Source organism: Corapipo altera, unplaced genomic scaffold (assembly GCF_003945725.1).
Source record: "Corapipo altera isolate COAL_440 unplaced genomic scaffold, ASM394572v1 23b, whole genome shotgun sequence".
NCBI lineage: Eukaryota > Metazoa > Chordata > Aves > Passeriformes > Pipridae > Corapipo > Corapipo altera.
In genome coordinates, this window is record NW_020884885.1 from 6,053,802 (window position 1) to 6,071,596 (window position 17,795).

Genomic DNA, 17,795 nt, shown 5'->3' on the forward strand with positions numbered 1-17,795 from the left:
ATGCTAGATGTACAGAATATCTTTTAAAAGAGGATTTCTACCTACTCGTGTCCTCACTTGGACAACTCTCAGTTTATGGTGGACTTTTGCTTACAGAAATATGAGACAGTCCCCAGTAAACTTGGCCAGTACCAAAGGTGTCCTGGAACATCTTCTAAATCTACTTCCTTGTGTAGGCTGGATGTAGTTGCAAAGGGGCAATCACTTTGTGAATATGTTCTTTCAGAAACAAAGTGAGAACCCACTTGTTACAAGGAAAGTCAGTACGCTTGTTCAGAAGATAAAGTCCTTTATAGCAGTTAATTTAATAATACAGTCTTAAAACAGGGTGTTGGGCACTCATCTACAGAAGAGCACATTTAATAAGCTGGGGATAAAATACCACAGTTCCAGGACATTGCATTAAACTCCAGCCACTCCAAGAGGAGGCAACTCCCATGGTGAAAGAATTCATGTCTATGTAAGCCAAGAATGGAGCATTTTAGGCAGTTTAGTTCACAATGGTCTCTTACTTTGTATAAGTGGAACCACAAATCCACAGTACATGACAGTATAAGTTAGGTTAAGTGGTGCTTTTGATAATAAACTCAGTGAATTCATTGCAGTCCTTTAATAAAAGGATGAAGTCCAGTGAGTGCCAGTTGCAAGGAGCAAAGAAGAAAGGTTCCCATTTTCCAGGTTGATTCGTAAATTCATACGATTAGAAGAAAGATGAGTCAAATCTGTGCAGTTTCTATGCAACCACATTTGAGAACACAGAGGCTTCAGAGACTACAGGATCACTTAAAAAGTGGGGGAAAAGAAAAGTCATCACAACTCAAACAATTTAAACTTCATATTTCAGAATTGCTTACAAAACTTGTTCTCTTCTGCTCTGGACAAAACTTTTTAACTGCAATGATCTGACAGTGAAACTTGAAGAAAACCTGAGTACATGAAAATACTGTCAAGGAGAGCAAGACCCTGCTACTTTTTGATCTGGTATTAAACTTGAAATGGCAAAATCAGAATGCTTTGCCTTGTATCATATGATTTGCTTTACCTTTCAGAGCTCTACTGGTCTCTACTGAGAGGTCTATTTCAACTTGATACCTCTTGCACTGCAAGACCATTGCTCATACCACAGTTCAAACAAACTTGCTCATAAATCTGAGTTTAATCTTGCATGGCCAGAAGGACAGCACCTCCAGATGTAGGGCTAGTTGAATTGCCAGGTGTAATTCATACATCAACATTGGAGATTTCCTGGCAGCAGAGTCCAAACCTTCCTCACAGGACATCACGATCAGCAAGACATTCCAAAAGAAGAATTAGAAGGCCATAAGTCTGATCCAATATAGTAAGGAACAACACCATCCATCATTTGAACTAGGAATACTCGAAGCTTCATTAGCCAACCGTATTCTTAATATCCTGAAGTATACATAGTTGATATATATTTTTTTTTTTTTTAATTGAAATAAAATACACTGGATTTTGGTTTGCTCATTTACAAGGGAGCTCCGTCCCTTTCCCAGTTAATTTGAAATTAAAACTAGAGGCTGAACATAGGCTCATTCCCAGCGTTTTAAGATGGATATAACACGAGAGGAGGCCAGAAACTGGAAACATGCACTCTGGCTGCAACAGGTTAAAAGGTGAAAGGGAGACCAGATATTTTCATTTGTAACCCTGAGAACATAAGGAATTGCAAAGATCTGGAGAGGAGCCTGGGGTTAAAGGTCACCAGGCTTTTTATTGCAGTTAAAGCAAACTCGGACTGGGTGATCCCATCCGCGAGAGGGAACCGCTCTGCGGTCATGTGAGCATTCGTCACAGAATCCCTGGCCACAGGCCCGACAGTGGTGTTTGGAGAGTTTGATACTGAATTCCTTCCGGCAATTGTGGCAGTGCAGGATTTCATGGTCTGGTACCCAGTATGCAGGTCGGGCAGCATCTTTTACCAGACCTAAGGAGAAGTGAGGTGGGGGGATGAGAAAGAGGGACAAGAAAATAATCTGTCAACATAAGCACATCAAGAATGTACTCCAGGGGAAGTACACACACACTGCAAGTCATACTACTGCCATTAAGGGGAGGTGATCTACTGACAGAATACTTTAGTGCAATGGGTAGCCATTTAAGGCATTCTGCCATTCTCTCACATTCTACTTGTCTTCAAAGGGGCAGACTGTTTCTCCTTAAATAGTGGCATCTTCCCTTACTCAGACTCTTCCAGAGGTTGAGACACTTGCTTTTCCATATCTTCAGTTTCATGTGTGGCCAGAAAACCCCACAGTTACCAAGCCAAATATTCAGAAACGCATGTACTGTCTAAACTGAGAAAGGGATTTATTCTGCCCTTCATGGACTCTGAGAGGAAACACCCACAAAACTGATAGCAGAACATGCTGCAGGCAAAGCAGTTGAATGATGATCTGCATAATGAGCAGGAAATCAAGTCCAACAACAGAAGATTCAAATATGAAATGTTTGCTGACATACCTAACTGCCACCCAGCACATGAAAGAACAGCAAACATTCACTGTACAAGCTCACCCTTAAAGATCACATTACTGATTACTTCCCCATCATTACCAACCTGGACAGCTTCAAATTCTCAGCCCTCCCCTACAGAAGTACCAAGTGCCAGCAGTATCTGAACACACTTAAAAGGCACTCAGCATCTCTGGAAGAAAACCAAATGCTTCCTAATTGGTCAGTCTTTAGGATCTCCAAATGGCAGGTCACTGCAGTGAATGCATCAGGGGAGCATGAATTACTCACAGCTTGGTGCACATAGATTTGCATAATAGGGAGAAGAGAAAGTGTGAACTGCAGAAAAAAAAGCTTTGAAAACCAAGAGGAAACATTAGGCAGAAGAGGCAGAGAGGGCTGTAGAACTCTCAACCAACAGTGATAGCATAGCAGAGGTGCCAGCTTGTCACACAAACTCTTGAAGTTTAATCAGTTTGAGCACAAAAATGCCTTTAGGCAAAAAATCCATCAGAACAGAACAGAGCTCACCTAAGGGAATGTCCATGGCTGTCACCACTGCTCCAAGTGTGTTTTGCACAGCTTCCCCCACCTTCCTGGCAATAAGTGTCCCCCCTTCCTCATCTGAAGGCAGTTCAGCCACATCTGCATGACACAAGAGTGAAGGGCTCAACACCTACAACCACCACAATTTCTGCCTTACATTAACAAAAACCAGCAGCAAACCCAAAAAGGCATGTTGGAGTCCCTCCTCAGCCTTTATCTCCCACATCCCCAGTCCTGGATTGCAGAGTTTTCATTTTAGCAATAATGGACAAAATACTAGTCTGCTGAAACAGCAGCATCCCTGCTCTGATGTTAGTGCCAGACCATCAGCAGCTGCTGGAAAAACAAAGTAAAGACACAATTAGAAAGTAATTTTGTCAGGGGGTCAAATACCCAATAGCTCTTTGAAAGGGTCATCTTTCTTCCAAAAGGCATTGAGCTCTTGAGCTTCTCAACCAAAAACTGTATGGAAGCCCAGTTTGAACAACACTGTCTACACTCAGTGGGAATGGCTGTGATCCAGAAATCAGGGGCAAAGACTTCAGGCTGTTGCCCAGAGATAATTCTGTCACAATCCACTCAATATTACCTAACTGGATGCCCCTGTTTTCATAGCAGTTGTCACACACACGCACTGGTGCTGGTCCCCAGCCTCGCTCAGGCACTGGACGGGTCTTGGAAGAACAGCCATCACAGAAGCCCTCTCCGCAGGCCCGGCAGTGATGCTTAGTGTCGTTATCTTTAAAAGGCGTGTTGCACTTATTACAACTCTAATCAGAACAACACAGAGAGGAAAACTGTTAGTTTCATGTTCCTTAAGTCAAAAATAGAGAGCAGAAGCCCAGGATGCCAAGTCTCAGACAAATTGTGAAAAATACAGCTACACACAAGACCTGGGTCCTACCAGCCCCACAACTTTACCCTGGGGAAGTGATTCAGACAGGTAGGTGTACAGTGGTTAAGCAAATATATTGCTAGGATCCCTTCATTCACAATCACAAATAAACACAGCCACATGATGCAGGGCTGAATGGTGGTTGCTTGACCTTTGTGAGGGGTAAGAATTCAGAAGGCAGTTTTCATTGAAGATGAGTGAAGATGAGTCTGTTTCCTGCTAGACACAGGGAATCTTTTCCTATTTGAACTGCTTGATGCTTTTTGCATCTGGTATGAAACCAGAGTTTAACATCTGCACCCACAAAAATAGTACTATCAACTGCAATAGTCAGATTTAATATGTTGTTTCTTTGCTTTGAAAACAAAGTTCATGCAAGCCAGGGGTTTCTGTGATATTGCTGGGAGAGGAGCTCACAAAGAATAGGGAGAAACAGTCTCTCTAGCAGGGCTGGGCCAACTCTCTGTTCATACTTTAGATAAGTCAAGAATGGGAAGAGGAGAAGACATTTCAGTTTTCTCAGAATTGTAGGAGAAGGGATTGTTGCAGTAAAACAAGAACCATTTGGAATCTGCAAAGTTCTGTATTACTTAAAGGGTAAGGAAAAGGGGTTTTAGTTATACAAAGCCTTTCTCTATAGCAGCTGCTATTTACCAGGATCTGAGAATTGGGTCTCCAGTAAGCTGGGGCAATCTGGTCTGTCAACCAGGAGGTCACAGCTTTTGTGGGTCCCAGGCTAAGTTCAGATACTGATTGAGCCATGAAATTCATGCCATCCAACAAACGCTGAGCTGCATTGTTGTTGTCTTTCAGAAATCCATCAGTCTGGAAAGAAACGGATATTTACTTGAGAATAAAAAAAGGAAATCTTTTGGGTTTTTTAGATGCAGATGGCTCTGCAACCCATTGCTCCTCTTAAACTGGGGGGCAATCAGAAGAAAAAAATTCACCAGCCATGCTTTGAAACACAGGGGTAGGTCCATAAACACAAAGTGTTCATACACTGACATCTTGGGCATTTCAAGATAGCCAAAAGATGAGTGGAGGCTTTGCAAAGGTTCTTTTGAAGAGCAGAGACAGGGAACAGCTGTAATGAAAGCCAATCCATTTTCTCCATCAACGTCCAGAAGAACCAAATTAACATGGTTGCCCACATACACAAAGACTACCCAGCAACCAGACTTACCCCTGGCCAGACGTGCTCAATTTCTGTCCTCACCACAGTGTTCACAGGATCTTGGTTGCCAAACCAGTACTGCCGGCTGCGGTACACCACCCCACAGTTGGGGCACTCAATCACATATCTGCAGAAGAGGAAGACAGGTTACCTCAGTGGTAACCTGAAAGCACTGGAGGTCCAGTGCACCACGTAGCTTAGAGGCAACAGGGAGCAGAGAGATCTCAGCTGCAGTACTCACCCTGACCAGGCATACTTGGCAAGGCCCAGCCAAGGAGAGTCTGTGGAAGCAGAGGTTTTTGGCACCACACTGACCTCCATCCCTCGTTCATAACAGGCCTGTAAAATAAAGGCTCAACTAAAACTGCATTCTTGAGAATCCAAACGTGGATCTGGCAGCTGTTTGGACACCTAAAGCATATAATTAAGATACAGGGGTCTCCACAGCAAAGGAGCACTCATCGGAACTGATTTATAACAAAGCAAAACTACTGTTAATAATGACATCAGGGAAATATTTCTATATCAATAAAGACCATGATGGTAGACAAAAATTTCCCTGTCTCCTGCACATATCCTTCAGAAAAATTGGCTAATACCAAGCAATGGGCATAAGGAAATAGGAAGAGTAGCCACATCAAATATGTAGAAGGTCAGCATTACCCAAGAGCAGCTGGCTTCACGGTTTAGCTAGAAAAATGAGACACAGCACACACAAGTGATAACCTATCCCAGCAAACATACAAGTTGAATGAGGATCAATTTTTCTTGTCAAGGCCATGAGCACCTCTGACATTTTGAAAAAAAATGGAAGAAAACAGGTACATGCCTATGATATTCCTCATATACTAGGTCATACTTTCCTTTCTCACTCTTCAGATCTTATCCTTGTATCGTTACTTACCTTGCAAGTGTAGACTCTGTTATCATACTGGTGAGAATATCTGCATCGACTTTTGGATTCATGAGGGACTCCTTCCTTTGCATGGTTCATGCTCCTCTTACAGCCACACCTGAGTATGCAAAAGCAAACCCTGAGTTGTCACTGTTAGATACAGGACAGATGTCACCAAGATTTCATTTCTATTACTACTCTTGCATTTATACAGATGCTGTACCCTCAAACCATTTCCACAACTGTACATACAGCAATGACAACATTTATCATTGAAAGGCAGGCTTTTCAGAAGGAGGTGTAGCAACTGTTTCACATACAAAGCAGCACTACACAACAGTTCACTGCAGAAAATGATCACTGTAGCAAATTTAAATTTCAGAGAGTATTTTGGGAAGGACTAAACAAGTTTGGAAATTGACCACAACGGACTTAACAGTGCAGCCTTTGCAAGGAATTGCTGGAAATTCTCTAATGAACATAAGAGAGTAGAAACACAGCACTATATCACACTTGAGAGGAAATGCTTCCAGAAGCATAACCAGCAATAACATCATGCTGCTATACACCTCACAGACTCAGACCACTGACTGCCATCTACTGCCCTTGCAGGTTCAATCTCGGGGCTCTTCCCAGAGAGCTACAAGCCAAGGTCTAATCAAATCTGGAGCTCCACTTAGACGTGGTCACTGAACACAGTGGCCAACCATGATGTATGCTTTAGGACTGTTTATACCATTTAGGTAAGAAAAATGCCAGGAAAAAAACACAGGAAATTTCAAGGGATTTATTTAGGCACTCCTTTCTTCCTGCCCGGCTTGCATTTGGGAAAAGATATGGGCAGCACAGGTTTGTAGCCATGCACAAAAACAGAGTAGGCAAAAACCATGCATCCAGCTGGGATGCAGCAATAACAGTCATCCAATCTATATAAGAGTTGAATTTCAAGATAATTCTGTCTGGAAATACTAGCTGATGATATGTGATGTCAGCTGTCAAGACGTCACAGAAACTTTACGTTCTGTGGCTGCAGACCAGAGCAGCACTATCCTCCAGAAGGATGGAGAAGCATTTCTCATCCACTTACCCACAGCTGAGGCACACAGAGGAGCATGTGAAATATTCATCTGGAAAGAAAGAGCTGTGAGCCATCTGGTCATCAGGGATCTCCCCACTGAACCGGTCACTTAGAGCCTGTCAAACAGAAAAGAATGAACTGGTAAGGGATGGAGAGCAACGAAGACATTTTATGCAAGCTTTTGCAAGCAACAGCAAGGATTCCTCTACTGGAGGGAGAGGCAAAGAGAGTACACAGCTAACAAATAATGTCTTACTAACCTGGAAACCAAGACAAGGATTGAAAACCAACAAAGAAGACAGTCTTGCACTTGCTGGAAAGTGACCTGATTACTTGTAAGATACTCTTCTCCTCTCCTCCTCTCCCTGCTTTGAATTTTGTAGCAGAAAGGGGTGAACGAAGATTGCATCCACCTCTGTGCATACAATCCGTGCCCAAAATAGTAGGGCTCTTGCTAAAAAGGCTTTGCATTCTGGAAACCTCACAAAAAAAACCTCAGAGGATCATTTCTCACAGTACATGAGGACACATTCTTTGCCTCTCAGTTCAGAAAGTGCTGCCCTGAGCTTTCCTCTGCCCACTCAACAACTGCTCTTCTCTTGTGAAACTGCAAAACCGAGACAAAGGGATTTGTACCCTTTCCTGGAAACATCTATTCTCAGATTAAATCAGTCCTTAGCTTTGGCATAATTACCTTTTCCAGTTCTTTTGGGTGTTATGATTAGGAAAAAAAAAAGAGCAAGCACTGGAACAAAGCAAATGGTAAAGCTTTTCTTGATGGAGATCTCTGAAGGTATGAGGTCTAACTGAAACTCTTCCTACAGGTGAGGTTAATATAGTGGCTGTCTGCCTTTCTCTTCCTTCCTCTCCCTCACAGGGTTGGGGGTGGGTGGAGTGGGTGCATCTCTGCTGTCCTAAGAAGGGTTGGCTGCACCAGACGTGTGTGTATCTCTCTCATCATAACTTCCCTCAGATAAGATCTCTATGTAGACATTTGATTTCACATAATTTCAAGGAAATTGGCTTTACATTCTCTTTCAAGCTTGACTGATACTGGACAATGAATTCAAAAATTAGAAAAAGTGGACATAGATCTCTAGGAAGCCTTATGTCCTCAATAAGTGAAACAAAAAAAGTTAATTTGTCAGTAGCGATCTGAACACAGCAAACACTCTACTGGACATGAATTTAAGTATATTAGCATCTATATCTGAAACCAGGTTACTTCACTATTGCAATAAAGTCCTAGAAATTAAACTGAAATTAACCACTCTAGCTGTTTTCCCCCTGCTGCCTCTCTGCTCCCTAATGCATACATGCCACCCTGATACTTCCAGTGCTTCAGCTACCACAAATACAGAGCAGACAGAATTATCTGTTCCAACAGCTGTGACTAACATCAGAAAAGACTGCTAGCACTACCTTCTTCAGCAGATATGCCCCAGCTCTGCCTACCCCTCCCTGATGACAGCTGTGCTCTTCAGGCCAAAGAAAATGCGATGTTAATCAAGTAGTGGTAGTGGAAACTTGTAGAAAGACTGCAAATTTGCAAATTTGAAGACCCTAAAATCCTTCTGAAACCCTAGCAAAGTGAACTGTCTAAGAAGATCACTCACTCTGAAGTAATACATCATTTGGCTTTATCCCATCCTGTTCCCTAGCTACCAGCACATTTCCTAGGCCTTGGGTTACGCTAAATTCAGTGCTAGGTTTTGCCAACTATTAACTCCCTCCAAATATCTTGCATTTTCTCCTCTTGTGCTGGGGCCATCTTTAGGAATTTCATAAAAAAAACTCCTTCTGAGCCTTCTCTTTGTAAATCACTAAGTGCTTGTTACTCACAGCCCCAGTTACTTTTTTCTTCCCAGCTCAGTTTTTTGATTTTGCTTAGTTTTGCTCTACAACTTTTCTTGACCTTTCGTGGTCTTTACTAAGGTGCTTGTTAGTTTTCAAGTAAAAAAACCAAAAACTACCCAACCTCCCTGGCTGTTACACAAAATTATGATCTTCATGGAAGACTTGCTTTATCCAGACACCTGCCATCTGCATCAGTGGTTCATGTGCTCTACCTTTATGAGCTGCAACTGAGTTACTAGCAACAGTGATACAAATAAAGACTGTGACAAACTCTTCTCCACTTACTTTTAGTGCTTTGTAGATAACCCCAGGCTGCCTAGGTGACCGAGTAGTATTGTTCTCCAGCTGCTGCTCCACAGCTCGCCTAAGCCCAGAGAAATCTGTTGGAGGATTGTATGTCCTTGTTCCCTTGTAGTGAATTGAGCTGAAAGCCTCAGGAAAACAGCTTAGCTTCCGAAACCGATCCTGAATGAGCTTCTCAGGAACCTCAGAAGGATGATCTATACATAAGAGTATCAGCAAGTATATAAACAACTGACTGTTCAAAATAATATTTAAATGGCATAGTGCTTTCATATGAACATAGTTCTAATTTCCTTAATTGAATCTTCTAATACATCTGGAATGCAGTTATTATCGTACTTTAAAATAAAGAAAAGAAACAAACTGTTTCCAAAAGCAGCCTCTGCTTTGTGACACAGAGCTTTAGATTCTAAGACCAAGTTCCTCAGGTAAAATCGGAGACATCTAAGTTTCCAAACAGATATCCAGATTAAGGAGCAATTTAGGACATAATACAAGGCAACACCATGTCAGCACACTTATTAGTTCTTCTCACCAGATCATAATTTGGTATAGCCAGTACTAGCACCTGATAAGTGGAGGACATGAACCTTACATGGATTGCTTGTTCTCCATGCCAGTACTGCAGCAAGGAAGACCAAGCCTTTATCAACCATTTGTACGTGGAAAAGCACTTCAGAGCTGGTCACATCAGGTCAGACTCCACAGAGCCAACTGCATTCTTCTGCCTGCTTCCAAGTACCTGCTGTACGATTCAGAATAAGGCAGGCCCTTTCTTCCCTGCCCTAAAACTATATAAACACACTTATCTCAGTTATCCATTGAGACAGATGGTTACAGCTTTCTGCGTATCCACATGCTAAGTGGTTTCTTTCCTATTCCTACTGTGACCAGCAGTGATCATAAAAATATAATTTTTTTACTACCCTGACTTTGCATACAGGTGCAAAGTGTCCTCACTAAAGGCTGACCTGCTGAAACAGTAAATGTCAACAACTATATGAAACTCTGAACTGCTAATCAGCAAACTGGTATGTAAGAAAAGGAACTGCCTTGTAAGTAAGTTAAAAGTTATTAAGAGGTTACTCTAATAATAACCAGAAAGAATGTCAAGTTCTTCTGCTAGCTCAAGACCTCACTGTTTAGAAAAGCCCAAATGAGAATATGGGTCAGCCAGGACTGCTGTGGTATTACACAACAGAAGTCTCCTATATGTTCACAGACAGCAGGACTGAGCCTCAGCTGTTGCAGGCCAATTCATCATGGATCTTGTTTATCAGAACACCAGAAATGGACCAAATTAAGAAAGGTTTCATCGTACCTTTTGAAACATGCAAAAAAAGAGAAGAAATTTAGATCCCTGTATAGTCAAAACCAAAACACACCATGACTTCCACAGGACAGTGCATTTCACTCAGACATACAAATAAAATACAGAATTTAAATACAAATAGTCAAATGTTACATGAGCCAAGTTAAAAGTACTGGTGAAGAACACTGAAATTGGTGGGAATAGTAGTGTGCCAGGTCTGCTCCTTTGGCTGTATCAGATACCTGCATAGAGAGAAGTGGTGTCAAATCATCAGCTCTGTGCCACCACAAACTCAGTCCCGACCTCACGTCAGCCTCAGAATGATGTTGGTCCACAGAATTAAAAAAAGTAGAGTGACATTCATCGAAGTCATTATTCTTGCTCCTCCTAGTTTCCACACAGAATTTTATCCTTGTTTTATTTGCAACAGGGTAGTACATATCCTTGCCAAAATCCCAGGGTATCTCAGTTGTGCTGGGTTTGTGTGGCCAGCTTTTGGTAGCAGGGGGGCTAATGGGGTGGTTTCTGTGAGAAATTGCTGCCCCATATCTGGCAGAACCAATGTCAGGCAACTCCAGGACGGACCTGCTGCTGTCTAAGGCCAAACTAATTAGGGATGATATTAACACCTCTGTGATAACATATTTAAGAAGAAAAAAAGTTATTGTGCAGATGTAATTGCAGCCAGAGAAGTGCAGAGTGAGAACATGTGAACAACTCTGCAGACACCAAGGTCACTGGAGAAGGAGGGACAGGAGGTATTCCAGGCACCAGAGCTGAGGTTCCCCTGCAGCCTGTGGTGCAGACCATGGTGAATCAGCTGTGCCCCTGCAGCCCATGGGGGATCACAGGGATGCAGAGATCCACCTGCAGCCTGTGGAGGAGACCCACATTGGAGCAGGTGGATGCCCGAAGGAGGGCTGTGAACCTGTGGGAAACCCATGCTAGAGCAGGGTCCTGGCAAGAACCTGCTGACCCATGGACAGAAGAGCCCACGCTGCAGCAGGTTTTCCTGGTAGGACTTACAACCCTGTGGGGAACCCATACTGGAGCAGCCTATGCCTGAAGAACTGCACCCCCTGGAAGAGTGACCCACCCTGTTCATGGAGAACTGTTGCCCATGGGATGGACTCATGTTGGAGAAGTTCATGAAGGACTGTCTCCTATGGGAGGGACAGTCCCACGCTGGAGCAAGGGAAGGACTCTTCTCCCTGAGCAGCAGTGGGAACAACCTGGGATGGACTGACTGTAACCCGCATTCCCCATCATCTTGTGCCGCGGGGGGGGGGGGGGGGGGGGAGGGGGAACTTGGGAAGGGGAGAGGGGTGGGGAGAAGGTGTTTTCAAGATTTATTTTATTTCTCATAATCCTGTTCTAATTTTATCGGTAATAAACGCAATTAATATCTCCAAGCTGAGTCTGTTTTGCCCGTGATAGTATTTGGTGAGTGATCTCTCCCTGTCTTTAACTCATGAACCTTACATTATATTCTCTCCCCTGTCCAGTTGTGGAGGGGAGTGATAGAGCGGCTTTGGTGGGTGCCTGGCATCCACCCAGGGTCAACCCACCACATCACTTTTCACCTTCTTCTGCTATATCACCCAATATTCATGATTTTGTATGATGTCTCCTCCTGTGGCTGGCAGAACTCATGACTAGTCTGATGTACAGCTGGCTAAGAGGATTATTCTAGCTGATCTGCAATAGCCAGATCACCAACAGGGAACGCTCTGCTAGTTCCACAGCCTGGTTCCCAGACTTAAACAAGTGAGAGCAAAACGCAAATCATATTTTTATATGGTAGAATGCTGAATATTCAATGCAACCTGATAATTTCTAGACAGCGTTTAGCACACTGTAATTCAGTTTCTTACTGCCTACTCACCAGAGCCCAGTAGTTTGGTGTACACAGTCTCGTGAAAGATGATGACACCTGGACCCAAAGTTGAGAGAGGAACATCTAGGCCACAACGGGCTGTGGTAGCTTTTAGCTCCTTAGTGAAATGTTTTAAATAAGCCTCCGAGGCATCACCAAGGAATTTGAAGAGATCATTGTGGAGTCTGTCAGCACGAGTACGATAGATGACAAGGTCAGAGATGGCCAGGACCTTCAGCAGCAGCCGTGTTCTCTGGCTCAGGTTCACGGTGGCCCCCAGGAGGCCCTCTGTATCAATTACCACCACTTTGCGGACAGGGTCATAGGCTGCCCAGACACCAACTGTGCAAGACTCTTGGGCTGGAGATGTCTTGAAGACTTCCCGGCCATAGAAGAAAGTGTGGTTAAGGGTGTGAGACTTGCCATCCCCTGTGTTCCCAAAGATGGACACCACCTTTAGATGCTGGTCAGGACTGCAGTCCAGTTTCTTAATAAAGTCTTCTTCATTCCTTACCTTCCAAAACAAAAAGAGAAAAATATTATAAATATGCAATTGGAGTAGACAACACTGAAAACACAGCTGGTTACAGGATTCACAAGTTTAAAAAGACCAATTATCTCCTCTTCAGATTTCATCATAAGTTGCTGAAGCACCAAGAAGTACAAAGCAAAATATTAGAATGCAGTTTTGTAAAACATACACATCAATGTGATTTACTGTTCCATCATGTAGCTGTTTTAGAAGTGCTGCCTCACTGTGATTACGTCTGGTCAAACCTCTTGTACTTCACCCCATTCCTTGAGGCAGTCCTTTCAGAGAAGGGAGCACAACTCTCTTCCAAGTCTGACAGAACAGCTACTTGGAGCATGGCAGACTTCCATAGTAGCATTGGTCTCCTGGCAAGCATCCAAATTCAGGAGAGTGCTTTTGTCACTCTAACTTGCCTCATCCACTGAGGCTGAGCACCTGTTTAGGGAGAAAAATCTCTGCCATGCATCTGTGCTGCAGCCTGTCCTGCTCCCATTGCTCTCCAGCTGATCAATCCTTCAGCTGGAGAGGCAGAAGAGGAGCAGAGAAGAAGCAAAGTTGTGCGGTGGAGTCAGGTGCTCAAAGCAGGTCAAACTGGCTCTCACAGAGGTGCCACAGCTATCTCAACGATCCATTTCATAATTTACTGTATTGTACTTCCATTAAAAAAAAAACACAAAAGAACGTTCAGATACAAAACCAAAAGGGAGTAGACAGCCTTCAGCAGTTAACTTCTCTTTGGCTTTGCATAGATTAAGTGACAAGTATCATGCTATCTAGATTAAAGAACAGGGTATTTTTCAGATACTAGAGCAACAGACACAGACAAACAAGCAATGAAATGGGGTTAGGGCTCTGTACAAGAGTTTGATTTTGTTGCAGAACATGGCCTTGGCTTTCACAGGTTTTATGCTTCTGGCTACAGTTGTTTATTTGTCCCAGTTAGAGCAGCCAAGAGCAGTTCATCACTGTGTGGGTGTAACTCAAACTGTGTATTCTATACCCCCTATGTCATTTCCCAGGAACTGTTAACAATAGACTGTTTGCAGCAGCTGCCCAAAGCACACCTGACCCCCTCAGGCTATAGTTACGGGTGATGTTAACTCCCCTCCAGGGAGTCATTAGCACTTCCACACCCAGCCTGAGGGGTCATGTCTGCTAACTGACCACCAAGGATTCAAAAAATATCTCACAACTCACAACCACCCATTGTGGAACTCCCCGCCCTGGGGGAGGTACTGGACATTCCCACTCGAACCTGAGTGTATATAATCTTGGGGTCTTGGGACTTTGGTACCATTCATCGGATCCAGAGGATCCATCGGAACCTCAATTGGACTGCAACCACCACTCTCGACCAGACTGCAATCACCACCCTCGACTAGACTGTGACCAGCACTCTCACCAACAGGTTTTCCCCCCCTCCTTTTACTTTGGACTCAGGGACCACGTGGGGCTCAGCACGGGGGCAAACGAACACCACTCTGTTCGTGCTCCAGGGTGCTGGGTTATACATCTGGGTTTTGTGGGTTAAAACCAATTGCTTGTCCATATAATTGTATTATTGTATTATTTTTTATTAAATTGTAACTCTGACTTGTGGTCTCTTTTGAATTGGGTTCATTTCTCCTGATGGTTTACCTTTAAACTAGTACACTAGTCCTTGCTTTTTCTTCTTCCAGCAAGTTTTATCCATGTATTATGTGACATGGAAGAATATGACAGAAGCACTCTTCTTGAAGGATTGAATTCACTTTCTTCACCCCAATTCCCTCCTCAAGGAATCCCCATTAACTGAAACGATCAGGGCTTCTATCCCGTCTTGCCTACCTCTCAAGTTCTGAAGCTCCTAGCTATTTCCCTCCTGAAAGGACACATGGAAGGTCTCACAATCCAGAGAGCCCATGAGGTAATAAATGTTTTCTTTGAACAAGTTCATTCTTAGATCAGTAAATTAGTTTAAAGCCTACCCAGCCCTATTTGCTTTGGTCAAATCTATCAGCAGCAGCTAGACTTTGAAGGAAAATAAAAGCCAGCCAGTGTACCAAAAACATAAAAAGTAATCAGTGTGCCAGATTGTGGCTGGGAACAGCATTCACAAAATAAAACTGTGGGCTGTAGGGCTGCGGGGCTGCAGTAGCTTCTCATGGACTCGAATCATTCAAGGCAGCCTCATAGAGTAGAAGAAAACAGGAAACAGAGAAATCAAAATGCTCTCAACAGAATATTTCCTGGTGTCTGTGGGAGAACATGAAGATACACTCAAGTTACAGGTGAACCGAAGAAAGGGTCTGCTTTTTTGGTAGCTGTTATTATTATTTTATTATCATTGTTATTAATATATTATTATAATCAGGAAGGTAGTTTAGATGATAGATGCAATTTCTCTTAGTGTCTCTGGAGATGTCTCTGTGGTTGAAAGGAAGCTCTTGGTTCATGAGATAAGTCCTAAAAACATTTACAGGTTTGACGATATGTTACATGTGCATAAGCAAAAAGGACATGATACTGTCTTCTTCAAAGGGTTTTGTTTTTAACTCCCACCTCCCAAACTTCTAACCATACTGGTGGCAGATCCTTTCTGCCAGAGTCAGTGGCTAGGCACTCCCTGGACAGCACAAGGAAATAGTTTTCAAACAGCTGCTTAAGTATTGGCAGGACAACTAATGACTAAAGTCTTTCAGGCAGCACTGGTTATTATTCTGGTAGCAGTTTGGGAGAGTTTGTGGAAGAGGCTGAGTCAGTAATGTCAGAAGACACAAAGGACAGTAGGGACCACAGGGATAAGCGTAGCTTTGTGATGCATTCCCACCAATAAGAGGCAGGAGTCAACTCATGTGGAAGTCGTCCTAAGCTGAGCTAATGCAAATGTCCACACCAACAGCTTTCTTTTGCATTCAATGTACCTTAAAAACTGCTGATGCCAAGGCAACATACTGTGGGAAAAAAGAGGTAGATTGCTGAGCCAGACAGAAGAAAAGTTGGTTCCAGATCAATAATTCAGATTACTCCAGCAGAAAAAGTTATGCTAAATATCAAATCACACATCCAAAGTACTGAGCTGTTACCCCCTTCCAAGGTTCTAGGCTCTTTCAGGCCTCCTTTCAAGACAGGTAACCCAGGAGTGATTCAGACAAGCAAATTACCCAGGAGCACAAGAATACACCAAAGTCTAGCTAGTCCAATGCTGTGTCTTACAGATCTTGGTAATGACTGAGAAAGAATTTAGACACGAAACAAGTAAATGTTTCCTAGCATGCTTTATCAATTCTCAGAAGTCATATAACAAAGGACTTCCTGAGCAGCAGTTGCATCCAGACGCTCATGTTTGGTAGAGAACCAACAGACCTATCCTCTAGGAGGTGATCTAACCCCTTTTAGAACCTAGTCATAGTTTTGGATACTGCAACATCCTTACAATAAATTCCGTGTTAGGAGAGAAGAAACAAAACCAAAAAACAAACTAATACAACCAAAAAAACACCTTCCCTTTGAAGTTGCATATGCTTGTATGACATTGGGTGCTCCCTGCTCTCGCGCACTAGTTGACTTTAACCAAGGCTGAGCACAGGGATGATGCTCTCAAAAAAACATCCACAACAATCCCCATACCAGTAGTCAAATTTACTTCCCTTAAGCAAGTTTCTTTAAGACATTTAAAGTCAGAGTGGATGTGTACTAATCCCTACTAGGTCTATCAAGTCCCACTTCCCCATTTTGCTTCTCATCTCTAAAGAAATTTGTATGGTACCACCTTCTGCTGTATATGCAAAGGAATCATGTTTCCCTAACTGTGTCCACTCCCACATTGCCCAAGAGCTCCAAATCTCTGATGTTAACAGCAGAAGGTAAATATGAAGCCTTCCTTAAATTGCTCAACAATGTAAATTAAGAATGAAAACTGTATATCTGACCTAAGACAAGAGTCACATCTCTTTAGCCCCTTCCTATTTTGCCATTTCTAGTACAGACACTCATTTACACTTTTGTTACAGCTCTTAGAAGACTCTCTTCTAAAAAGAACAGTTTTTACTCTATCATATGGTAGAATCCTGGTTAGCTTTCTTTTATAGTTTTAAATACATTGCTTTTAGCAACTGCCATCCAGCTCCCTATGCAGTCTCTTTGCCCAAGCTCAGCTGAATTGAAGGTGAAGGTCTTCAACAAGAAGAAACCAGAACTTGATAGCTAAAGTCTTCCATAAGGAGGGCACAAAAACTCATACCATGTGGCTGTGGAGCACATTTAGGACTGAAGCTTCTTTAAACACCTATATTTGGAAATCTATTATACCTAACATAACAAGTTTCCTAGAACTGAGCCCTAATAAAAAGTAGAACCATTTAGAAACAGAACTGCTAAAATGAAAAAAGAACTGCTGAACAAGAGAGTTCTTGTTAAGAAACAAGAATTGCTAAAATGACATTCCTGCCTATGAGTTTCTTAGTAACAATGTTATTAAAACAATAAAGTGTTAAAAAGCTTAAGAAAAGAAAATCTAAAAAATAGAACAGTTTCCAATGACCTGTACTTGTACAACTTTAAATCTGCCTCTAGGCAAAACAAACACATTAAGAGCATCAGACATTTTTACCACAGTTTTCTCCTCTTAAAACTCTTTAAGAACCCTTTAGGGCTTGCTAATATTCATGGAAGTAGTGCACAAAGCCAGAGTTGTGTCACAACACACAATAGCTCAAAACAAAAATCAAGAATGCTTGGCATAGTATTCATCAGGGCGCCTTCATTTGCTAGCCTTACACTGTCATTTTGACTCACATTGGTACTTTTGTTGTTGTGTTTTGAAAACTTACTCATTGCCTGACGTCATTTTATCAAAGTATTTTTAATA

General features: G+C 42.6%; 1 protein-coding gene across 1 annotated transcript in view; it reads right to left on the minus strand.

Moving 5' to 3' along the window:
• Positions 1-269: 269 nt before the first annotated feature.
• Positions 270-17,795, minus strand: part of ZFYVE1 (zinc finger FYVE-type containing 1) — a 28,349-nt gene continuing 10,823 nt past the window's right edge. The window contains exons 4-13 of the mRNA XM_027642214.1: positions 12,424-12,928; positions 9,209-9,423; positions 7,076-7,182; positions 5,998-6,106; positions 5,335-5,432; positions 5,103-5,220; positions 4,571-4,741; positions 3,611-3,791; positions 3,007-3,120; positions 270-1,948 (exon numbers count right to left, since the gene is read on the minus strand). Coding sequence (XP_027498015.1) covers positions 1,716-1,948; positions 3,007-3,120; positions 3,611-3,791; positions 4,571-4,741; positions 5,103-5,220; positions 5,335-5,432; positions 5,998-6,106; positions 7,076-7,182; positions 9,209-9,423; positions 12,424-12,928 — 1,851 coding nt within the window. The 3' untranslated portion in view covers positions 270-1,715. The remainder of the gene's footprint in view (positions 1,949-3,006; positions 3,121-3,610; positions 3,792-4,570; positions 4,742-5,102; positions 5,221-5,334; positions 5,433-5,997; positions 6,107-7,075; positions 7,183-9,208; positions 9,424-12,423; positions 12,929-17,795) is intronic.